This window comes from Dendronephthya gigantea, unplaced genomic scaffold (assembly GCF_004324835.1).
Source record: "Dendronephthya gigantea isolate DGI-Jeju-01 unplaced genomic scaffold, DenGig_1.0 000027F, whole genome shotgun sequence".
NCBI lineage: Eukaryota > Metazoa > Cnidaria > Anthozoa > Malacalcyonacea > Nephtheidae > Dendronephthya > Dendronephthya gigantea.
The window spans coordinates 2,175,045-2,199,841 of record NW_021163037.1 but is presented as its reverse complement, the minus strand read 5'-3'; the positions used below and the strand labels follow the sequence as shown (position 1 = coordinate 2,199,841).

Genomic DNA, 24,797 nt, shown 5'->3' with positions numbered 1-24,797 from the left:
GAAACGTGGGGGTCTGGGGTGAGGGGGATTTCTAAATTTGGAATTATATTAGCAAATTCAAACATATTTGCTACATTTAAGTTGTTAATCATAAACCATTAAATTGCTAATAAACCATTTAAGAAACAGAAAAGAATAAAGTGATTAGTTTAAAGTCAAGTAACAATTTATATTGTTATTTAAAATTAAATGCCAAAATAAATCCTTCTGGCAGAAATGATTTGCATCATTCTTGTGGCAGGCCATGGAACAATACTGGAAAATGAAATCAAGGTATGCTGTATGCATTGCCCAAACCATGCATTATGCTTAATAGACCCAGTGCCCAATAATTGGTACAGCCCTAAATGATACCAAGGGCTGTCATACACTCACCACGATTGGGTATGTTTATTGATATTATTTGGATCAGGAGCAAGTACATGAAATGAACTGGGTGATCATTGTTATCATCCAATATGCTAATGGTGGATCATCATTTTAGAAGAAAACTACTTATCTTACGCATTATAAATTATTGGTTATGCATATTTTGATTCCTATGGTGGTTAAAATGCACTCAAAACAACTGCCAAAAGTTAATCAAATAATTTGTATACATGTTGAACATGTACAAATGTACAATATATTATGAAAATATGATGTTTTTATTTGAGATGTACAGATTAAAACTGCATGTGCATGTTGACATTTAAATGTTGTCTATGATTGTGTGCATAAATCACAGCGCAGTCAGCGCTTGAGTGCTTAGATTCATTGTAGCATGTACCTGGTCCAAATTATTTGCTGTCTTCATCATCTTGTGCAATTCAGGATTCCATTCTTGATTTTAGTATTTTATATATTACATACTGAATCCCTCTTCATACTGTATTTCATGTACCATGGAGCAGGGGTGCTGGTGAGGCCATGCTCCCCACATTTTTCTCAGACAAAAGAATGGTCAGTTTGACATTGTGCTTTTCTGTTCTTGTCATGCCCCTCCCCCCAAAAAAATTAAACAGGCTCTATTACGTTGAGATGTTTCTGTTCTATTGCGACGGGAGCCTGCTTAGCGTGATGGATGCAAACAGTCAGGAGGACAAAAATCAAGAAATTATTTTTCCTCTATTGAAAATTGATTGAATGTTTGTGACATTAAAAATCATCTTGCATTGTCTTAAAATTTCAGAATGACAAGACCGGTGCATTTACTCATCTTCAAGGGGTCCCTAAAGCCTTACTTCCAGGAGTTGGTGGTAAAAAGATTCTTGATTTTTGGTGGGATGCAATCAATGTGTAAGTTTCTTATTGATTATACAACTTTTTACCTTTGGGAAGGAAGCGGCTAAATTGAAAATACTGGTATTAATGGCGTTGAAACAATTAAGCAGAGAGGCAAAAGAAGTTAAACACCTTTTCTAAATAGATTAAATGCGCATAATCTTTGACCTGGACCTAGAATGAACTCAGTTTCCCGCTAGTATTAAAAGGCTGCTCTCCAGATGAACGTTTTTCGTACGCAGGCTGTTGCGTACTTTCGGTGCAACTCTACTTTTGAGAGGTAAATTAACCCGGCGCAAATTTATAGTTGGATAGCATCCATTTTAAAAAAACGACCGCAAGAAAATACAAGTTTATTTAGTCTACCCAATTTGATATTTTTCGATTGAAACTGCTTCATTGTTTCAAAAGGTTATCCACTTGACCCCTATTCATTTTTCAACCGGTCAACTTTGTTCTATTTACAGCTTTACTTGATTTTAATTAACTAGTCCGGACCTATTGTCGTACAGTTATCCAAAAACCAACTATATGTTGTTACACGATGCAATTTTTCTTCCAACTTGCAATCTTGTTACTTTGTTAGATGGGAAATAGTTTCGGAACGTTTGTATATCAAACCATGCATGGGGTGTAATGAACACACGTTTCGTAGTTTCCATAGTCCAATCGAAATATTGCGTAAACCGCATGTGCGTAAATATAGCATAGGTAAATTGTGAACCAGCCTGATTCATGCACGCTAAGTCAAAGTGCTCGATTATATGTGCCAAAAAATGCATCAATCAGTACCCTAAAACTTGTTATTATGCAAGTATACTTGGATGACTAGTACATTACATTCAGTAAAAACCCGATCAAGTGGATCGCTTGCATTACTGGCAAGACTGGCATGCCTGGCATGACCAGGATCATGAACCGCAGTGGCATTCAGCGATATCATGGTAATACTTTTTCCAAAGTATATTGATATGAAAGCAAAGCTAGCAAACATGGGGCGGTTGTTCAAAAGCCGGCTAACTTAATTAACCCTGGGTTGATCCTTACATTAATTTTTTTATCGCTTGTTACAAAGTTGAATATCTTTTTTTTATAAATATTTTCTGGACCGATGGAATTCATATTTTTTTATATAACGAACAGTGGTTCAGAAGCATATAAAGTAAAACCGTGAGCAGTATGATTAAAATTTAACCCTGCTGAGGGTTAGCGCCAACCTAGCTTTGAACAAATGGCCAAAGTAAGCTAAATAGCCAGAATGAGGTGCAATAACAGTAAAAACCGGATGTTCTTTATGTATAGCTCGCAAACTTTGTAAGGTTTTTTCGATTCTATATACGTAACAAATTTGTGATGTTGTCCTACGCATGCGTAGCAACCTCGCCGCTGTACGTGCAGCGTGCACCTTGAAAATTTCCTGCATTGCGAAATCAGGAAGTCAAACTATTTCTTGGAATCCGTAAAAAGTATATTACCTGGAACTGTGTAGTAGCGAAAGTTTATATAATAACAAAATTAGGATGATTTATTTGCCCAATTTTTCCGAGGCGTATATAACGACTTGCTGCGTATTTGACTTGCTGTAAAATAGTTATTATGGTAATCATGTCCCAATGGCACTGCCAATGGCGCTAGATGGCTTTATAGCACAATACATATGTAAGTCAGTGCAAGTGTGTCTGCATGCATGCTAAGAGTTTTAACAATATCCCGACTAGTATGAACCTACTGAACAGAAAGTATACGCTAAGGTTGCATGGTTCTTATGTTGGTTGATTTAATGTGAAACAGTGATACAATATATATAATAAAGCTAGGCTAAGCCCGCTTGCTGCAGTATATAGCTAATGTATTTTTATGGACTGATATGAACAAAATTCAAGCTCATTCTTTGCTAAACAATCGCTCCAAATGTCCACAATACGAGTGAAACTACAGACTATAACCATTTCGCTAAATTGAAATCGACTATAAAATCGCGAACCATCTCATTGATAGACATGCCACCACGCCGGGTTTTGAGAGTCAGCAAAGGACGGCCATACTTATCGTACTTCCCGAACACGGCATACACCGTGTTCTTGCTTTTGTCTAACAAATATTGAAGTTGTGCTTCCTCCCACACTCCGCTGTCATCAAAATTATTAGGTTTATTACCCATACATAGATGAGCTAAGTAGTCTCGGGTCAGTTCACCATTCTCCTTGTTTAACTCCGGTGCGTCGTAGCCTGTCAAACGACATTTGAAGCGGACGAATTTTTCCATATCGTCGTGATAAAACACAACATCGCATGTGTCTCCGTCATATACTGAAACAACTTTAGCGAGTGCTTCGGTTCCATCTAGAGTGAAACGTTTAACATCGTGTTTTGTGATCTTTTCCAATTGTTGCTTCACACTCATTTCACTGAATAATATAAGGTTAAGTCGCTGAAATGGTTCCGAATTCTTCAGTTAAATCCGTATACAGCGTAACAAATAACGACTCAAATTTTTCGCGCTCAAACTCACAGAGGAACGAACGTCGCAGTGCATGATGTGATGCAACCTCGTACCCAGGGTCTCGCAGAGAAAAGACCCTGGGTACGAGGTTGGATGTGATGACATGCGTGCCACTGATCGCAGAATGATAAAGATAGCTATATAGAGCAACGTGATTACCATCACAGAGGAGAGATGGACAGAGAGTCGACTCTACCGATTTAATATTGAAACGAGTGTCCCCGAGTTTTGCCAAATATCACGTCATTCCACGCGCCACGCAAACACCCGATTCTCTTCTGGTAAGCTCTTTCGGCCAAATTTCAATACAAAAGTATAGAAAAAACGCTGTTCGAAATGTGAAAAATTGATTTTTTTTTAATTGGGTCGGATTATCTTCATTTTTGGATTAAAATTTTGGAGATTAACGGTAAGTTGTTTGTTTTGTTGGGTATGATCGTGCTGTTTTTAAAAGCAGTATTAAAATCCTTGTTTTGTAAGTGAGTTCTGATTACCCTTGTCGGCTGCCATATTTGTACCCGAATTGTCAAATTGTGTTTGCCAAAGTGAAACGTTGTCAGAGCTCCTTTTTTATTGTTTGTCAACTAGCAGGCAGAGCGTTTGCATATTTGTGGAATAACAATATAGGACGAATTTCAAAGAATACCTCTAAATTCGCGTTTTAATTTCAAAATATCGACAAAATACATTGCAAACATTTCAAAACAAAACAAAAGTTTTTGGCGTTATATAGCTTTAACTCGCAGAGGATATCAGTTTTTTAATAATTAGTACCATTTGATGATACAAACATACACTGAAAACATTCATAATTACGTATCTTTACTTCTCAAGCAGAGTTGCTTTTCGATTACATACTTTTTCAGTCATTTTTCAAACTTTTTTGATAAAATTTTCACCAAGCATATTATCCCTGGGCTTTCTAAAGAAAATATGTTTTAGCTCTTACCTTACACTACAAAAAACGTTTGGAACATTTTAGCCAAAGCGGTTAAATTTTTTTAAATTGCATTTTTACTGGCAAAAATTCCATTTTTCCTTATTAAAAATGTGTTCGGAGCTTACCAGAAGGGAATCGGGTGTAAACGCTTACTAGCGCGTGCGAGTAAAAAAGTGGGGACGCGTGGAGCCGCGAGTCGACTCTCTGTCAATCTCTCCTCTGTGTTACCATGCACAGGTGTGACTTGCGGAGAATAATATTTTCTTAATGTATGTAAGTCAAGTCTAGCTCAGATTGATGTGTAATATATAAGCACTCACTATCGTTCATTTTTGTTACTCTCGTCCCGGTCGAAAAAGACAAATTTCTTCTTCCTCTCCGCAGTCTTATATAATACTAATAATCAGGAGTATTAAAAAATTAGTTGTATTTTAATTTTTTTATAATTCTTAACTAAACACATTAACATGTGTTAATTAGGAGACAGTATTTCACCGCGGTATACTTGGTGACAAATGCAGACAAGTAAGTATTGGCTGGACAACATTCGATAATTCAGGAACGTTGTAAGACTTATTTATCATTGTCTTTGCACCAGTCTTACTGTAAGACTGGTGCAAAGACAATGATGTTGCTATGATGAGTATAAATTTTTAGTGAGAAGTTAATATACCAAGTTGTGGTAACAAATTTATTTCTCATCAACCCGCATCGACTAGATACAAGCATTACGAACGATGGGCGACAGCCCACGATTTTCCAAAGGAGAACATTGTGAACGATGGATCAACAACGTTTCAATCTAGGTGAGCCGCTTCATCATTTGTAGTGTGTTCAAGCATTGAGCAGTAAACTTTAAAGCCTGATAAATTCCGTTCGGAAGTGAACGGCAACCGCGATCGTATTTTTTTCTTTGCGGTCGTCTGCGACCGCACCCGAACCGCGACCTAACCGCAGCTGAACCGCAGCCGCAGTGTTAGGTTATTTCTGGACAGTAGTGTAGTGTATACAATTATGTGCTCGGATTTTCAGACTTGGTTCTGTCGCCGACTTTGAGCTGGTATTGCGCAACAAGAATATTCAGGACGATGTTTTGGTGGTAAGAAATGTTGTTGGTTCGATTCACTGAATCCACTTGTACAATTTTAAAAAAGCTGTTTAAACTTCAGAATAGGGATAAATTCACGCGTTTTCACTTTCCACAAAGATTATATCTTTGTAATGCGGTATATTCACATGTAACTTTTAAGGTAGCTGGTGACATGCTGTTTCAAGATCAAAAGTTTGACATATGTCAAGTAATTAACTATTTTAAAACAAAGGTAAAAATCATCTTGCGAGTCTCGCATTCAAATAGTAAACTTAGCCTGAATGTTACGGAGACAAAGTTTATACAAATATCCAGGGCCGCTGGAAGGGGCCCCCTACTTTAGAAAGAACCTTAAATTTAAGCACCTTAAAAAATGTTGTATTATTCGCACACTAGTCCTAAAAAAGTCCACACTAAAGTACGAGTGACAGTCATTGTTATCATTTTAAGAGACGCAAAGAGAGATCCCGAAATTTCTAAGGCTATATATTTTTTCAATTTTTAAAATTTTATTAATTTTGGGGAACTGTACCAAATACCAATGCCGATGATTTTTCAAGATCAGCGTTTGGTTAATAACGGAATGGTTTATTGATTGATCTTTCAGAAAGGAGAACTTGCAATTTACTATGAAATGGATGAGGGTGAAAGCACTCGATCACGCGGAATCATTGAAGTTTGTCCTACAACAAACAAGTAAATATGCGTTGCATTTTTGTGTGAAATAAGAACAACGTTTTTGGCATAGTGACAAAGCCAATCGGAATTGGAATCGTGTATTTTGACACTCCGACTGATTTAACTACGTAAACTTTCCAGTTAAAGAGTTTCATTCAACGGCATCTGGGGGATGAATAGAACGATTGTTCATCTGTTTTTTTAGAATTTGTAAATTTCTTGAAAAGCCTGAACCCCATGAAACGAAGTCGAGGTTAGCTAGCGTGGTAAGGATTAAACTTTACTTGTTAAAATATCCAGTAATTGATTCATTGAATTTCTGGTTTAACTGACCAAAATTTAAACGGATCAGAATTCTAGAAGACGCTGCCACGCTTCTGCGTTGTTATATTGGAGCCAGTTATATATATTTTTAGGTTTTTTACTGTCTTCGCAAAGAAACATTGTATACGGTTGATACATTTCTGCAAGAAAACCCGAAATCGGACCAAAGAGTGTTTGGAAAATACATGGTATACATATGAATTGCATGCCCTCGCTATAATTTTGCTTTGTCATAGTCTGCACTAGTATTCCACTTGATGGCAAAAGTAGCGCGCGCAGATCCTTTGCAACAACAAATAAGAAATTAGCATGTATATATAGTTCATGTGCTCTGTTTTACTTGACCTGTCTGGACATGTCTATATAGGTTTTATGTTCGGATTGCACGAAACACTTTTTACCTGATCCATTAATGCGTTTTGTTACTTTGTTTGACATGTTAAACTTGCTGTATATCTTGGAAGGAATGGCTGGTGATGCAGACCCCAGTTTTTGGAATGAAATTACCAACAGGATTTCAGTTGATAGGACAAGTGGTAAACGATAGTTTGTACACGTAATTTATTGTGTAACTTGATAAACAAAAAAATAGCATGAATATTTTCTTATTTAAATGCTATGCGTTTGCAATTTATTTTACAATTCAAGGGTTACCAAGTAGTCCAAACTAATATTACTCTATAAATACATTCATTCAGAATCCTCTCGCTTTTAGTCGAATTATAATAAACAAGTCTTTCTATACGAGTGATGGGACATTAAGACTGAATGCAGTTCTGCTCATGAATATTAATTTTAGGAGGGGTTTTTTTCGGAAAAAGTGAAAACGTTTGTACTGGTGAATATTAAACAATCTATAATTGCTAGGCTTTATAAGTAAGACCTCAATCAAGCATGCACAACTCCGGCTGTCAACGACACGTGCTACAAATAGATAATTCAAAGCTTAAACATAGCTATGTACTAGTTAACAATTAAAATGATTTCAAACGAAATTAACGAAATTAAGGCTACCTTGTATTAATAATCTTTTTTCTTGAATACGCTAATTAATATGATTTTTGAATATTTCACCTATAGGGTCTGTCTGATTACAAAAGATGGGTTGCTTACTTTGCGGGTATTAAAAATCAGGCTGTGAAGAATTCGTTTGTGTCACGTGTATATGCAAGGTTAGAATATAAGCTTTACTATATGATGGTGGCCCAGGCGGAGGTCGAAAGGCTAAATTGTTCATAAAAATTGATAGAAATAAGCGCCCTTTGCAACAAGTAACCCTTAGCGATGTATTTATAAGGCTGGGTAAGGCCGTTATATAGGCTAGCATTACACTCCGCACCATCTATTTGTCAATACTGAAGGGACTATTAACATTTGGGCCTTTCACCGAACTAAATTAGCCTAACAAGCATACACAGAAACTCATGCATGGGCAATATGTTGGGCATATGAATGATATGCATGCATGGGTTTTCTTGTTTTATGTATTTTTTTACATCATGCATGTTCATGTTTACTATGTGACATATAGGATAGGCTTGGTTGGCAATCCTTCCGATGGTTTCTATGGTAAAACAATTTCTATGTCAATTTCAAACTTTTGGGCTGAAGTTACAATTACAGAGAGTGAAAAACTAGTAGGTTTTAGTGCGTAGTTACCGGTAGCTTATTTTCCGTCGTATTTAAATATAGGTACGACACCAAATCTCTCCAAATTTTGTTTGTTAAAATGCATGGTGGTTGCATGACCGAACAAATATATTGTGCATAAATGCGTGTTTGTATATAGTGATTTTTTATGCGCAGGTTTTAGTTCCACATCCTTTGAACGATCCAACAGAGTTTGGAAGCTTAGGGGATCTTCATGGCATAAGTAGAAAAGAGGGGTACGTTATATATATAGCAATGTATACAATAATAAATTAACAATCTGTCACTGAACAGACTGATAGACGGATACAAAAATAGAAAAACCGAAACTGCTGAAATTTTGTGTACATTTGTAGAGTTGATTGGGTTGTGTCTGATGGGAGGCAATTAAAATAATTATAAATAAAAATAATTAAACTATTGTTTAATGCTTTCCCACAGATATTTTGGTGGACTGCGATTGCTGCAAGCGACGTGTAAGAAATTTTATCAATATTGTTCAGAGCAAGGGTAATTACTCAATAATGTCTTTATATGCGTGCATATATATTCTTTTTAAAGTTGGGAAAACATGGCTTATGACTAATTGATTATAACTAATCAGTTCAAGATATTTTCCGCTATCTCGCAGCTGATCCAAAAACATCAGAATTTAATACCTTGAAAGGTTCTATTTTTCTTTTTAAAAGGGCCTATATATTGTTATTTTTTTAACAGCTTTTCGTATTTGGCATTTCTGTCAAATACGTACATAATACGTACATATATTTAATTGACAAGAACTATTTTGGTTCGTTCATGTCCTGCTTTCAAAGTGACATCCGACTTGCAAAATATTCGCTGAAAAACAAATCATACATTTTTACTGTGTAATCCATCAGGATGCTGGGAGAATTCGCTGAGCGAGTTTTCTTCACTCTTGTTGAGCAATTTCTTCTGGATTAGCGCGAATGGAAGTATTTTCCTTATGCATGATGAGGAAATTTATTTTTCACTTATAGGATTGCGTTAGCAAAAAGGAATTTTACGCTCAAATATGACACCAACATTCCTCGTCAAGTAGTAAGTAAACATTGTGTTATCCAGGCCTTCTCCTGCATATGCTTTTTCCTAGAACGAGGTTATCCTAGTTCTAAATCAATTATATGACATGAGTTGGAATGCAGAACACATATAGACATGCATGCAGTCGAATATATACGGATTTAAAATAGAAATATACATGCATATTGTCAAAATTTTCATGCATGTTCCCCGATGATCAGCCTCGTACCCAGGCGCTTCAGTAGTAAAATATATAACTTTGCATTCAGCTATTGTGTAGAGGTCAGCTTAAAAACGTAAGCGTGCGGGGGTGTTTGGGGTGGTTTTGTTTAGCGGGTTAGGGCCTGGAAGAAAAAGACCGATATCTGAAAAACGTTTGTATTTTTTTTTGTCATTATTTATAATTTTTTTACTGCAATCGACCGTCGATGCATCTATGCATGAAGGCAATTTAAAATCATTAAATGCGTGTATTGATGATTGCAGAGTGACTTTCTCTACGTATTGTATGATGCATGATGCATGTGAAACCGACGTACACGGTACACCAGCTTGGCAGTGCCCTGGACAAAAAATGTCGATAGATTGCATGACTCATTGAATCTGGGGAAATTTCCATTGGTTGGCCGTATGCCGTATCTTTGATTACGATAACCATTATGCTGCTGCGTGGCAAACCAATCAAATTCCGTGCATTTCTTACATTAATTATATTTCTAAATTATATACTGATTTAAAAATCTATCTTTAATATAAAGCCCGGTTGCTTGTGAATAAAAAAGTATAACTATAAACCTAATTTGTTTTAACAGGGATTAGCTGGAAGCAGGTGTGTGTTCATGCAAAATGTGCATTTATAAATCCCTTTACTATCTGATTTATTTGCATGTATATATATTATATATATCTTATCTTGAAAAGTGCCATTGTAACCGCGACGTTGAGGTGTCTAATGGAGTTTTTCAACCTGAACGATCTGGTAAGTGCACAAGATTCTAAATGTGCTAAAGTATTATTGCGTTTTACCACTTTTTCGATACACATGCAGTGCCATTAATTTTATGTTACATGGTTGCATGAATGAAAGGATCTTGAAAAACCAATCCAACCTCGATTCATATTAGACGTTGAGAAAGATGAACTCTTTATAAAAGCTGGTTTACAGGATCGAGTGATTCAGGTATGTTATTTACTATGTATATATAGTTTAGTGTGGTCAAAAATAGTGTAAAACTTGCTCACATCATATACGGAAAGCGCTTGGCTAAAATTTATATTTATGTTTTATGTCGTTTCCTTCCACTTCAGGTTTATGAAGGTCTTGTTTACATGGACTTCAACAAAGATCTGATTGATAAACAAGGATACGGTATGAATTCGGTGTATGGTCAAAATTGACCTGCATCTAAAATAAAAAAAAAAAACTAAACAACACCGTTGGCGTTCGCGCAAATATTTACATGCCTTTATATATACATATATTCGATACTTATAGAATTTTGTAAATAAAGTTTTTGTAAACTTAGGTGACAACATATCAAACATTGTTATTAGTTTTCAATATGCATGTCCTTGCACTGACAACATTTTTATTATGTGTTTAGGAAACTATGTCCATTTATCTGTTAATCCAAAGCCAAACTTATGGCTTGCTTATGTCACAGATCCCAGTGATTCAGGTTAGTATAAATGCGGTATTTTGTGATATTAATTTTCTCTACCAAAAAATGATATAATATTATTGATAACTGCAACATTTCAGTTAATATACGGCTCAGTTAGATTCAAATTAATCAATTTCTAGCATAATATATTACGATCTGGGAGATATTTCATGGCCATACAGCTTTTTTTGCATGTGTTGTTGACATGCATTATTTCTGGACTTCAATCTCATTTTTTCCTCGGTCCTAAAGTTTTCCCCGGAAATTAAGTCCTCACAATCCAAGTTTTCGAAGTTTTATCTCATATTTTATCTCAAATGTTATCTTAAATTTCAATAACAATTCCCAGGTCAAGTTCCTTACGACTCTCTTCAATTCAGTTCAATATATATACAAATTCGTATTACTTCCAACAGGAAAATTTCACAGTGACGTCACGCAGAGATGGAATCAAGGTAATATATATAGGTTTTCATAATTAATGTCTGACTCGTTGTCACAATCATATGCATAAATCCTGTAAAATATGCTTAAATCTATAGGCCTATATAGGATATATATACTTTGCATTTGGTAGCGTCGATGATCGAGCGAGCTTTTCAAACTGTAATTTTTGTCGTAGCTTTTAACGGTCTTTGTAACGCACCAAATAATCTTTGAATTAATGCCAGGTGATAAGGATGTTGTCGCTGCCATGAAGGAATTTGGAGATTACACTGATCAGGCGAGGTTGGTGTACACAATATTGAACGAAGTGTGGAAACGACAAACACTGAAAAATTAGGGCAAGCGTGGACACGATACACTGAAATTTATTTGCAAAATTTGCTATACCCATGCACACTGTTTCCATAGTCATAGTGTATGAATGGTATGGAAACAATGGCAATAGTATGGATGTTTTTGAACTTCCATACTAGTTCCATAACATGTATATAGTCATAGTAAAGGAAACGTGCAATCCGGCTTTCGGCCAGTTTCACTGTTCCTTTTATGACTCTCTATTTAGTGAAATTTAAGCATGGAACAGAAGGAGGGGTGGAGTTAAATGGTTTAAGCTCACTGGATAGGGTTTTCGAAAACTAATCATGCACTGCAAATGGTCAAGGATCTCCATTAACACAAACCAGTCCTCAGTCACACAGTATAGTCGTACACCGTGTAACAATGCCACAAAAAAATTTCCCAACGCCCTTTCTTTCCCTGTTAAGCTAGGCACATATCGGCTTCGAAATGATTAGCTTTTTATATCTATAAAAATATGCTAGTTTTTTTCTGATTCGCAACTCTCAATGCGTGTATATATAGGGATGCTCTTGAAAAGAAGGATGTAACACGGTAAGTGAAATATTTTCAAAAATAAGTTAAAACTCTCATGGGCTTTTTTCATTTAAGTGTCTCCGTAAGTATTTTGATTTTTCAGTATAGCAGTTTTTGTTTGGTTTGTGCAGTGCTTGGAAATTTGTACTCAAGTCATTGCTGAAGCCATCCGTCCGCCCCTACAGCCTGCCCCAAATATATATACAGAGTCCGAACGCCGGCGAGACTTGCTATAGTTGAAACGAAACCTTACAACTTTAGGCCTGCTACATGCATGCAGTTTTTCCCTTTCTGAATTTCCCTAAAGAGTAGCATTTTGAAAGCCGCCGTTGAATTTCTTTTTTAGTTTTACATAGAACCCGCTCAAACATGACTATATATGATAAAATCATTTTGTATAGCTTGGCAAATATTATGAACAAGAATTTTGATTTGAGGAGGTAAAAATTATACACAACCATTGCTCAAGAATATCTGTACGTCCATGATCATCAGTAATATCAATAAGTCAGGATGTGAGTTTTTGTCGAATCTAAAAAACCGAGGAATTTAAACCATGTATAAACTCTTCATTTTACTATAGCCATATTTGTTGTAAAATGAAATTTCATATATAGTGAAAGCGTGTTTTATAGAGATAGTAATGTATTACAAATTAATGTATTCGATTCGATGGGCTGCATCTTTATTAGTAACATGCATACATCAAAAATGAATTGGACCGAACAAACATGCAAAATTGGATCGTATGAACAGACCTTTAAATGATCTTTTTGATAATCGCGGGACTGCTTTGCAGGAAAATTTACGGCGATTCTGCTTTGGGAGAGTCGAACCTACGGATGGTTGAAATCGCTCGTCAGGTAAACTATTTTTGAATGAAATTTAACGGCCTAATGAAATGGTTGGTCAACAATAACTGTACAATCCAAGACAAATAACATTTGGACAGTGATTAAAATATACATCGCTGCACCGCCTGCAATGTAATATCCTGGATGCAATCTATTTATATTTAATTGTCTTAATTGGAATTTTCATAATTCCGTTTCTAGTTTGGATCTGCAGTTAAATTTCCAGGAAGTGGAGGAGCTGTAATTGGCTTATGTCTAGATAACCAGCATAAGGTATTTTGATTTATTTTCTGTCCATATTTCTCATTTCTCGGGTTTTTAGTGTATAAATGTGGAAACAAAAGATTTTACCAGTACGAATCACACGGTCGACTAATTTTGTTTGATGCATGGAAGCAGCAAGCGATTTAGATTGGAACTGCAAGATTTAGTCTGTAACTGACGGTTTAATTTCCCACCGTCTCTGTAGCCAATGTGAACGCGAGTTAATACGAGGGACACTTCCCTTTCATAGTTCTTGTTGGTCGTGTTTGTTAGCCGACAATAGCATGTGCTTGTTTCAGTTGTTTGGTCTCAAAAAGACACATTCTAACACTTCAGTCATGTCAGGCTTTGTTAAATCTCGGGTAACCGGCGGCTCATCAGAGAAAGTTAAATCAACAGTAAAACTGACATGCATGAGACGTGATATGCTGTCCGTTTTGATTTTTGTTATGACATTCATATCCTTCGTATCTATCATATTTATAGAGCGAACTTAGAAAAGCGTTTCAAGCTGAAGGATTTGTATTTTGTGATATCATTCCATATCCTCCCCCTAGTTAATGCTCAAACTCTGACTTCCACCGCCGAACACCGCGATGTCGAAAGTTGAAGATACACATATACTTGTTATTTTACAACACGGCTGCACTGCCACTAGGATACCAAAGACTTTGTCTTTTACACATAATTTCGAGTATAAATGTCTAAATTTTTAAATAGCCTGCGCTGTTGGCTGCTAGGATGTATATTTACGACGTCAACGAGTTGCAAAAAAGCCGCGGGCATGCGGGTACAACACGCGATATTCGCGAAGACCCCGCGAATAGTAGAACTGCAAAACAGAAATAGCATATCCAGGTAGTCTAAATGGCGAGAAAGGACTGGGACTAGTTGTCAAATTGAAATCCATTTTTTACGCTTGAAACATACTATATTTCGGTTTCAAATTTATGTCAGAGCTATAGTTTTTATTACTAAACACAATCACAAAATTTCGACTGGTTTTATAAAGAACAACGATGGATATATATAAACGAATACATATTGCAAAATGGATTTCTTTTTTGACTATCTTTTGCGCGTTGATTGGCTGAAATATGCATGAGATGAGCGCGAGGTCGCTCTTTTCAAGTACTTTTCAAGAAGAAGAATATTTATTTTTTTACAAATCAGCAGCGGGCGGAATCCTAGTCTTTCCTGCAATTTGATTGGCTGTAGCAGCGGGCAGAATTTTACGATATCTAACCACGGTCCGGAATCCTATATTTTCTAGAGCGAAAGCGTCTATTTTGAAATATATGCATGCACAAATGATTATCACGATAAATTGAAGTGAATTTTGGTATACGAATGAGGTTTTGGTCATGATTGTTTATGTTTTTGTCCCCACTGTCACTGATTGCTGAGTCTGCATGACTACACAATTATAATCCGACCGAAAGCTGCCAGAATATTTTTCTATCAGGACCTTGCAGCCAGTAAATAACATATAGATTTTATACTGACATATATCCTTCAGTCATCAATACTTCACTTGCCTATAATATTTTACTCTGTGTAATACAAGACATCTTTAGAAGAGAATTTGCGATTCCAAATTGAAGATTTTTACATTTGTAGTTTAATGTAAACTTCAGACAGAAAATTACCTCTTAACCCCTTTACAGGTAGCCTGCTACCAGGCGCACACGCCGTAGTAAATAAATAATATTGGATGAGGTTTTTCCGTTTTTGTGATATGCGGAATAATCAAGGTCGAGGTAAGCTTTATCAGCCGAGCCGAAGAGACAGAAATGTCAACACATTGAAATTATTGAATTGTCGAGGTAAGCGTTGTTAGCCGAGCCGAAGGCGAGAATTTTATGGAATTATCAAGGTCGAGATGAAATTATCAAGGTCGAGATAAACGTTATCAGCCGAGCCGAAGGCGCATATCACAAAAACCGAATTCAATAATTATTTTATTATACATTTGAAGAATAATAAACATAGTGAAGTTTGAAAATCTATCCATATTTGCTTTTTTCTACGACTACGTTTGTTTTCCTTTAGAAATAAATATCGCTTGGTAACCACCGCAGGCCCACTTGCAGATAACTCATCTGCTAGCAGATAACTGAATTTTGCGTGATTGCGCGATTTAACTGTCAACTATTAGCCAATCAAATTGCTTTTGGAAAATGAGTTGTATTGCTTACTCGAAGAAAAAAACGCGGAAAATACCAAAAAATAATAAGATAAGTAAATAATTGGAACTGTTCGCCACCGACAAATCACGATATTTTGTGAGACCTCGTCCAATAATTGATTATTATAATCTATACATGTAAACATACTACGGCGTGCGCGCCTGGTAGTGGCCTACGCTCAACCTGCCTATTTTTGAATCGTACATTGAATGTCTGAAATTTTAATTCGAGTCGGTTTTAATCTTGAATTTGTTCCTTATTATCAACTGGTTATGACTCATGGTTTCTGTTCATAAAATACTAATTCATTTTTAACACTTGACAAGCGACAACCCGACAATAACAGCTTTTACTTATTGGTGACTGAGGAACTGTCCCTTACAATACAATCATTGCCATGTGGTTGTCATGGTTGTCGCAATATATCCACGATGGAATTTTGATAGGTCCTTGGTATAGTCTTGACAACCAAACGAGAGATATTGAATTTGGTTTCCATACTTTTCATATATTTCAATAATCTCTTGTCATACTGACCTTAGTCCTTACACATTAAAGTAATGTATCTCATTAAAATATTAACTTTAAAAATACCACAGAATCAAAGCATGATGAATTGTCCATATCCACGATTAAATGTCTGATTTACGCAGCGATATTTGTCTATACGTTTCCTGAACTTTCCTCGATATTCGCATGACAAATCTTGTACAAAGCAAGTAGATGTTCTTCGTTACAAAAATATAGCAAATTCAAATAAGGCTAGCAAGTTTACTAATTAATACGATAAAGTAAATATTGTAACTTGAAAGCGATTCTATATACAGTTAAAGTAAAATGCAGTTCCATTAATCAAACAAAATAGTTCACAATTCTTCTTCAATGAGTAGCATTATAAATAATGACAGCCAGAACAGCAAAAGCAACAAGTAAAGCCGGTAAAGCGACTTTAAGTCCAAGCTCTTGGCCACGCAAATTTCCCTTTCTCCGTTCGCGTTTTTCCCTCTTCGATTCTTTCGCTGGTTTACCCTTAAGTTGCCTCATATTCTCAGGAGATTGTCTTCACTTTAACAGGCAAAACGAACTGCACTATTAAGTAACCTTTGTGAGAAGAGTACAGCAGGTTAATATGGCCTCTTTATTACAACATCCTACACGTCAACATTAACAACATTGTAAGTGTGTCTGCGATGTTTTGACGGCGTACTCCGACAACTTCCGAAGATACCCACTGTAACAATTCTCTCTCGCACGGTGTTTTCACGGCATCAATCAAACTCCCAAGCAAGGGTTTTTTTCCTAAGTTTCCTAAGAGTTTTTAGAGAGTTAATCATTATTAGCTGGAAAACCTATTTTGAATGGCAGATGAATAAATCACTTATATAATAAAAAAATATAGCTGACTTGTCCACCAAAATTCAAGGTATGCCCAGCGACAATGGCCAATGACCTTATTCTAAGTTCACTGAAACTAGAAAAATTCATACGTATAACTCGGAAAAAAATCCGCATAATTAAATGGGAAGGTTTGGCCGGTAAATATTAGTATCTATTATTAACACCAACAAAAATAGCCAATAGAAATAGTTCACCGTTGCTAAATTCAGTTAAAATAAATGCAGTCAGTAAACCTCATTGGAATTTGTCTTTCAGAAAAAGCGTAATGCTTATTTTAAACCATTCAGTCTATTGTTGAATCCGCATTTTCTATATTGTTAATTCGCCACAAAAATCCAGGGACTCTTAGACACTGCACTAACTAAGGATTGCTATAGTTTGTAAAATATGAACTTCCGGGTCGATAATTTCTTTGCTATTTATTTATATATATTATACATGATACTCGTTGATATAATTTTAATAGATGCTTGGTATATACAGGAAATTAGAAATCTTGAGTCTTGACGACTAAAGTCCTGCAAACGAGATATTTAATTTAATTTTCATGCATGGTATAATAGTTATATTTCACTGAGCCCTTGTGATACTGACCTTACAAATTTTTAAACGTCTGTCTCTTAGTTGAAAAATATCAACATTTAAAATACCAAAGTATGTAATATAATATATAGTATATAATAAATGATGAATATGAGATTATCATTCATGGGCATTGCACACTGCCTAATTAAAACCACATCATCATCAGGCGAATTATGCAGATAAGTAACGATATAATAAAAACTTATCGTTTCAGACTTTTAGTAACAATTTGTACACTCCAGTGTATACGGTTCTCTATTACCGTATTACGCCTTTCATGGTGTTCAACTGATCATCTATGTAGAACTGTAAATGGCAGCCTTGGGATCTGAACACTAGGACTGACGCATGCACAATTAAGGTCCTTTCTCATATACTCGGTTCCTGACTCTGCTACCATTTTTCCTGAATTCCTAGTAAATTACACGATGTATTGCAGGATATGACCATTAGTTCTGGCTGAGAACACACAGACAGGAACCTCGCTTTCCCGTGAAAACAGCTTTATATCTAGATTTTGTAGTATTATCTATGCCCGAACGCCCACTCAAGTCGTCGCCCAGCGCACGTCACTATCACAATGCATGCACTTGAAGCCCTTGTTGCCAGGTGATAACCCTTGTCATTTGGGCTTGGTTTCCTTATCATGTTTGGAATGATATTAAACAGTCCATTGTCTGTACCGAAAGAAGAGATTCTGTCGACAATCAGACCATGCAGGCCATCTCAGACCCACCGTCTATATAACTCTATATATGATAAGATCATCGCATGATATAAATCACGATGGAAATAAATCAAGTTTTGTTAGTAAATCCTGCACACTGTCTGAGGTTTAGTTTAGTCCATATTCATACACCCATGAAAAACAAATTTTTGTATATAGTAGGCCAGGGTAAATTATTGGTTTATGGCAGTGCGCCAACCAAGTGATTTTCATTTTATGCTTTGATCGATTTGACTAATGCAATTACATCAGGAAAAGACAGATTGTTTTTATCACATATAGACAGGATGTGTAAAATGGGAATTACCCGTGTAAACTAACTCCTCCCAAGTCTCAGCAGGGTGTAAGGTTCATAACCAACAACGCCAAACTCTTACTCACCATGAAAAACAAATTCACAGCCTCTATTTTAAAAGGTGATGAAGGTATATATATAATAGTACAAGCAATCGTTTTAACTGAATTACTGAACCAAATAAAATTGGAAAATTTATTTCTTTTCGGTTTTCTAGCATAAATATATTCTCTATTTGGTGTCATGAAAATATCTATCTCTACTCTTATATAGTCTATACATTTAAAACTCGCCCCCAAATGTCAATGAGTAAAAATATGAATTAGTATCCGGATCAACATATAATACATATACATATTAACTGTACAATATCTAGCTATGCAGCCTTTGTTTTGTCCATGTTGTCGATATATATAGTTTGAATAAGAAACACTAACGATAGCCAACAATTTAAAATAATACAGATAAAATTCGTAGCGTGGTTGGCTTTATACAAATGTTAATTGGAATTATTGAATGCGTGCCTGATGTATTCTAAAATACGAACACTAATCTATAAACATATCTCACAATTTCCGTTGATTGAACAATTTAAAAATTTACAGGCATTGCTCAGTAAACTTCAGTGACCTGCTTGGGAAAGTAGTTCGTGCTTTTCCAGTGGAAACGGTCGATATAACCTCGTTGTAATTGCTTTAGTTGCTTGCTCGTCAGTTGTGGGTATGTGATGGTATTACTCTGTCCCTTCCATTGGTGGTCAAATGCGTTCACAACCAAGGCATTGGTATAAACGGGCTTGTACAGCGACTGATTCGAAACGGGAAATTGGTAACTCACGGGCAATGGTGTACATTTGACGTTCGTAACACTTCTGTAAAGGGACATTACGTTTGAGCTGTGGCCAGTTCGATACGAGACGTCTCCGGGATCCACCCACAACGCAAGCCCAAAACGAAACACGGAAAGGAATATATCCTTCGTTATATCGCTTACTTCAGCAGCTTTTATCAACATTGGGTCGACGATTTTCGTGTCCTTGTCTATGTTCACGCAACGAAAACCGCTTCCTCGGATTGGTTTGCTAGGATACCAATGATTTGTGAATTTGTCGACGATCAGATCATTTAAGACTGTTCTAAAGGTCTCCAATTGTCCTTGGGTTAAGGTTATGTTACTGTCCGAACGAAGTTTGGAGCACAAGAACTCGCACGCGCAAGCGATTTCCTCCTTCATGATATCGTGTTGTTTGTTATGAATCTGTACGAAATTATTTTTGACGGTGTCTTTTATTCTGTATATGAACACTGTGTGAGGTTGGTTGGATATCGAAAGGCTGTCCTAACGCGTCGCTTTAAAGATCCAGCGCGAACGTTCTTTTTCCTTCTTCGCTGAGGCAATATAACATAACGAGTACGTAAGCCACAACAAAATATTATTGTCTGAATGCGTAGTTGCACAGCTGGCATGCCAAAAATAGCAGTTGGCGTAAGCGTTGACCAATCAGAACGCGACATCGACATTCACACGTGTCATATTGCCAGGTGACGGGCAAGCCCCTCGAGAACGCTTACGTAGGCGCAGTCAAAACAAAGAACGGCTGCCGGATGTGACGTTCGCCCGAACATGGCAGGCATGTTTATCTGTGAGGATTTGTATTTTGTACTTTGTCATGGTGCGATAACAAAGCCAATATATATATTTTACCTTTTAGAAAATAGCATATTTCAGTATGCTTTGATAACCCCACTTACCACTAACCTCATCTTATGTTTAAGGCCTGCTCAAACAGTGCAATTATATATGTTGTATACGAGTCCGCGGGACTTGTACGAAATCTGGATCAAATATATTTATGCAACCGGATAGTGTTTTTTAAACTGTTTTAAATATGCATGTGTATAGCTGATAACCGTCTGATGAATGCATGTGCTTATGCCACGTTCTATATTTAATCGTTAATTCCGGCGAAGGCTATAGCACGTGAGTTTCGATCAGTTACGCACATGAATTTCCAGGGCACGGAGCCGGTTTTCCACTACTAGCGATAGTTTTCGCGCGAAGTAACATTTTACTTTTTTTCAGAGCTCTCAACTGCAACCATCTGAAACGAATTGCTCAAATACCAAGGAATAAATTCGCTTCGCGTGAAAAATATCGCTAGTCGAAATCGGGCATTATGCGGAAGAGGTTTTGCAATTGCATAAGCGCTTTTGCGTGCACGTGTAATTATTTAGCGTTTTAAACCTAGCGAGTACAGGTTTTAACTGCACGAGCACAGTTAAACGAAGCAAGAAATGACTTTGAGGTATTTAAATAAGTGTAATATGTTGATCCGAAAAATAGCTTTTGCTTCTTTACTGATTGGTTGCGAGGCCGGCTATTTCTTTACCGTAAAATCTTCTCACGCTTCGTTGAATCTCGATCCAGTAACTGCGCTCGTGTGAAATGTGAATGTCCCTCATAATTCCTAATTGAGATTCAGTTTTATTGTTTGGACAACAAGGAATACAGTAGTTTTGGATTCTACGACTACAAGCTCGTTCACAACTCAAGCGTATTTTCTGGAAAAAAATCCAGTTCCAATTCTAGAGTCACCATTGTTGTTTACAAAATTGAAGCCAATGCGCATGCTCAGAGTATTATTTGCACTCAGCTAACCTCAGCGATAACATTAAGAATACGATAAAGAGAATGATAATACCCATCACTGGCTTGCTAAGATGAACATTTGAATGAATCTTCGAATGAATCTGAGTTCGCGTATCCTTGTATCGGAAACTGTATTACGGCGTTACAATCACTGAGAAAAATAATGGAAAATAAATTTATACAGACATGCATTGACTGAGCAGTTTGTTTCCAATTTGCAGCAACTTTTATAATTTTCTGGACAGTTTTACCCTCCCCACCATTACAAGGAATATTATCATGGGGCTAATCAGGAATTGAAGGTTAATAGATTATAGACTAATGGAGGAATGAATAGGCTCAGTTGCATTTTCATTAATTCATAAGACCAGGGACGCCGGAACGATGTGAGGGCAAGGGGGGCAAATTTTGGTAAAAGGGCACTCCTGTAGCGGCGCACTGATAAAGAATGTTTGCAAAACATCGTCAGTTGAACTTCGTATGGTCGTGATTTCTCTTTCCAAGATAATTTCTGTGCCTAGACGATTGTGTTATTCTTGATGCTCGTTTCTGGCACGTCTACTTCGGATATAGAATGTAATTAATCTTTTAAAATGAAAGGGCATTTTTGCCCCCCTTGCCCCTGCTGGTAAAAGGCAAGGGGGGCAGTTGCCCCTGCTGCCCCCCCTGTTCCGGCGTCCCTGCATAAGACATATGTTTGATAGCACAACTAGTACCATAATCTTCTTGGTAACATATATAATCAAATTTTTGTTATTTACCATAGCGTTTCCTTGCATTATCTGGAATATGATTCCATATCAAATCCTTGAGTCAAGCAGGGAACCATTTGAAAGTGCATTACTTGGGATACAGCTAGTAAGATAGGGGTAACTTATAGCTATAATGACCTAAATGAAAATATCCTATGCGAATATGACTTGAAGTACTATTACTAATCAGCCGCCTAGCATCTTGCATGAGGTTTGGCCTTTGTTTCCTTGAATGGGCTGATATGCATATTAAGCATGATGCTCTAAGGAAAACATCAAATAACCACATATTTTCTGCCGGTAACCTTTAGTCGGCGATTGATATCCGAAAGATAATCCAAATTTCCGACAAGACTCGAAAAATATTCAAGTATTTTAAAAATTTTATACAGAAATGTATGAATAATGAAAATAAATAAATAAATCAAAATTACCTGTTAGCTATAATCGTATAAAAATCCTTCGTGCACAGTCGAACGTTCATCTTATAGCAAGCAAGTAATGGGTAATGTAACAATTATTCATTAACACTGAACATAGCTTTCTTTTATTGGTTTAGTTTCTTTAACAACACGCGTAACTAGGTTCTTTATTTGAAGTACTCCTTATTTGAAGTACACTATTTGGGTTTGAATTCATAAATTGCTATATGGATAAATAGAAACTTATTATTCTGACTAATAAAACGAAAGATTTTAACACATTTTCCTCGGCCCTTTTTTCGACTTTTCATCTCCTCGCGAATTTTAAGGCGGGCGAAACGAAGCCATGGCCGCATCTCATTGTTACCAATTTGCCTATCGATATCGACCGTTATGCCGTGCATGGTATTGCACGAGGGCTCTCTCAACTCCTAATCTTTGATATATACCTGTGAATAGCATTTACATTTACGCTTATTTCTTAATCTTAATATTCGGATGAGTGTATTTAACTAACTTTAGACGGGTCATCCTATACATTACAGCCCCTTAATCATATATAAAGTATAGTCTATTTAGAACGTAGAAACTGAAAGGACAACCATGACATTGATTTAAACTGTAATAAGGAATGACAACATATATCCAGGAATGATATTTCTTTATTTTTCATTGCAATAAAATGGTGCATGCATGGGTTTGTTTTTGCAGGATGTGCCGGTAAAGTGTCTACAAATTGAACTAAACTGTATCTGCCTGTATAGATTTATAATAAAAGAGCCTGATATAATACCATCTGGTACCATATTAATTGCTTTCTGAATAGATTTACTGTGGGTTCAGACGGTGAAATATGTTAACCACTAGTTGAAATACCACAATGTGCATGATATCGGCCGAGTGAGATGATCATGCATGGCATCTTAATGTGTAGTGCATACCGTGGGCCTCGAGGGAACTATGGGAAGAGTATGGGAAAGCTCATAATTCCGGTGCTATGTCGAAATCGAGGCTTCAAAGAAGGAGGAAAACCCAATAATTTAAATCCCATGACTAAAAATATCTTTAAGGAATTTCAGCAATATTGCATGAAATTCGCCAGGCTTATCCATATAGCAAGCATGCCCTGCTCCTTGGATCACCTTCACGACAGAATGAGGTATGTTTAATCGAAGTGTACTTGAAGATGTCTCGCCTAATGAGGTATCTTTTGAGCCCCGCACGATCAGTGTTGTTGGAAAATTCTTGTATTCCTTTCCAGGCACTCTGTCTGTGCCAACCGCGGCGATAGAAACGAACCCATTCAACACCTCTTTGGCTGAATTTTTCAAAGCAGTGATATAGGGAATACTGTATCGCCCGCTTGACGACGGTGATACAATCACCGGCGATACGAGACCAACTTCACGCATAAAATTCGCCAAAAACTTCGCTCTGTTTTTGTCGTTTGAATGAACTTGGAACTTGTATGTTGATTTTCCTTGACCTGGCAAATCCATCGCCACCACGCGATATCCACGAGCAGCCAAAATATTCATAGTATTCAATTTTGCCCAATTTGCAGATGTAAACATTTTGCCGTGTAACAAAAGAATGTGCAGTTTAGGTGCAGAAATCGGGTTGATTTCTCGGTAAAATATAATACCCCTTTTCCATTTTAGTTTCGACTTTCTAATTACTGGTTTTGGTTGCGTTTTTGGCACGATCACAGTAGTCGGTTTCATTATTTTATAATATCTGCTGATGTAAGAAACGTCATTAGCATTGCGAGGCGACGGTTTGTTCAGTTTGTTGTACGGCATCTTTCGGTACAGCCTCGCGATTCTGGTACTTGGCAAACTTTTAAGAACTTTGTACGCAAAAAGACCAAGTGCTATCAGTAAGATGAAAAATAACGTCCATCTTATAGAGCTGGAGTTGTTCATTCTTCGGGTTATTTACGAATTCGACTCCAGTGGATGAATCCAATATACCTAATATTGGCGCTGTATTGTTGTTGTGACGTCTTGAAAAGTCTTTGTGTTTTAAGGGCTTACAGACCTTACATAAGAGCTGGAGTGAGAGCCTGAAATGTTAATTTCGCATACATGAATTTATGAATAAGATACTCTCGAATTTAACGTTTTCTATGACATGACCTGTACACACATCGTATCGAACCAGGGTCCTGATAGGCTAAGTCGGGG

At 36.6% G+C, this 24,797-nt stretch overlaps 3 protein-coding genes across 5 annotated transcripts; 1 reads left to right on the top strand and 2 right to left on the bottom strand.

Annotated features, from left to right (window-relative positions):
* The first annotated feature begins 176 nt into the window (after positions 1-176).
* On the top strand, positions 177-16,141 carry LOC114523348 (glucuronokinase 1-like). 3 transcript variants are annotated; one of them, XM_028544243.1, is made up of 27 exons: positions 177-273; positions 1,172-1,278; positions 5,187-5,231; positions 5,426-5,512; positions 5,739-5,805; positions 5,957-6,028; positions 6,404-6,492; positions 6,680-6,740; positions 6,891-6,986; positions 7,263-7,334; positions 7,879-7,970; positions 8,330-8,435; positions 8,605-8,684; positions 8,890-8,958; positions 9,450-9,510; positions 10,305-10,321; positions 10,414-10,471; positions 10,580-10,672; positions 10,801-10,861; positions 11,097-11,171; positions 11,573-11,611; positions 11,828-11,885; positions 12,465-12,494; positions 12,878-12,916; positions 13,276-13,339; positions 13,532-13,603; positions 14,081-16,141. In XM_028544243.1, exons 1-27 carry the CDS (start codon positions 217-219, stop codon positions 14,153-14,155), a joined length of 1,842 nt encoding a protein of 613 aa, XP_028400044.1. In that variant the 5' UTR covers positions 177-216; the 3' UTR covers positions 14,156-16,141. The 3 variants fall into 3 exon arrangements, with proteins under 3 accessions (XP_028400044.1, XP_028400045.1, XP_028400046.1); XM_028544244.1 differs by lacking the exon at positions 12,878-12,916; XM_028544245.1 differs by lacking the exons at positions 13,276-13,339; positions 13,532-13,603; positions 14,081-16,141 and having other exon boundaries at positions 12,823-12,900.
* A 2,815-nt stretch (positions 16,142-18,956) lies between these two features.
* On the bottom strand, positions 18,957-20,214 carry LOC114523349 (protein BTG2-like). Its single transcript, XM_028544246.1, has one exon. The coding sequence runs from the start codon at positions 20,019-20,021 to the stop codon at positions 19,401-19,403; it is 621 nt and encodes a 206-aa protein (XP_028400047.1). The 5' UTR covers positions 20,022-20,214; the 3' UTR covers positions 18,957-19,400.
* A 2,554-nt stretch (positions 20,215-22,768) lies between these two features.
* LOC114523421 (protein ABHD14A-like) lies at positions 22,769-24,561 on the bottom strand. Its single transcript, XM_028544326.1, has one exon. It carries the CDS (start codon positions 24,534-24,536, stop codon positions 23,652-23,654), a length of 885 nt encoding a protein of 294 aa, XP_028400127.1. The 5' UTR covers positions 24,537-24,561; the 3' UTR covers positions 22,769-23,651.
* Between the last annotated feature and the right edge of the window lie 236 nt (positions 24,562-24,797).

What these genes read in the sequence shown, in the direction of transcription:
- LOC114523348 (XM_028544243.1), top strand. Translation starts at nt 217, where the DNA reads ATGATTTGCATCATTCTTGTGGCAGGCCATGGAACAATACTGGAAAAT. An exon ending in TCAACAACGTTTCAATCTAG is followed by an intron (nt 5,513 to 5,738) that starts GTGAGCCGCTTC and finishes TCGGATTTTCAG; the next exon opens with ACTTGGTTCTGTCGCCGACT. An exon ending in CACGCAGAGATGGAATCAAG is followed by an intron (nt 11,612 to 11,827) that starts GTAATATATATA and finishes AATTAATGCCAG; the next exon opens with GTGATAAGGATGTTGTCGCT.
- LOC114523349 (XM_028544246.1), bottom strand. Translation starts at nt 20,021, where the DNA reads ATGAAGGAGGAAATCGCTTGCGCGTGCGAGTTCTTGTGCTCCAAACTT.
- LOC114523421 (XM_028544326.1), bottom strand. Translation starts at nt 24,536, where the DNA reads ATGAACAACTCCAGCTCTATAAGATGGACGTTATTTTTCATCTTACTG.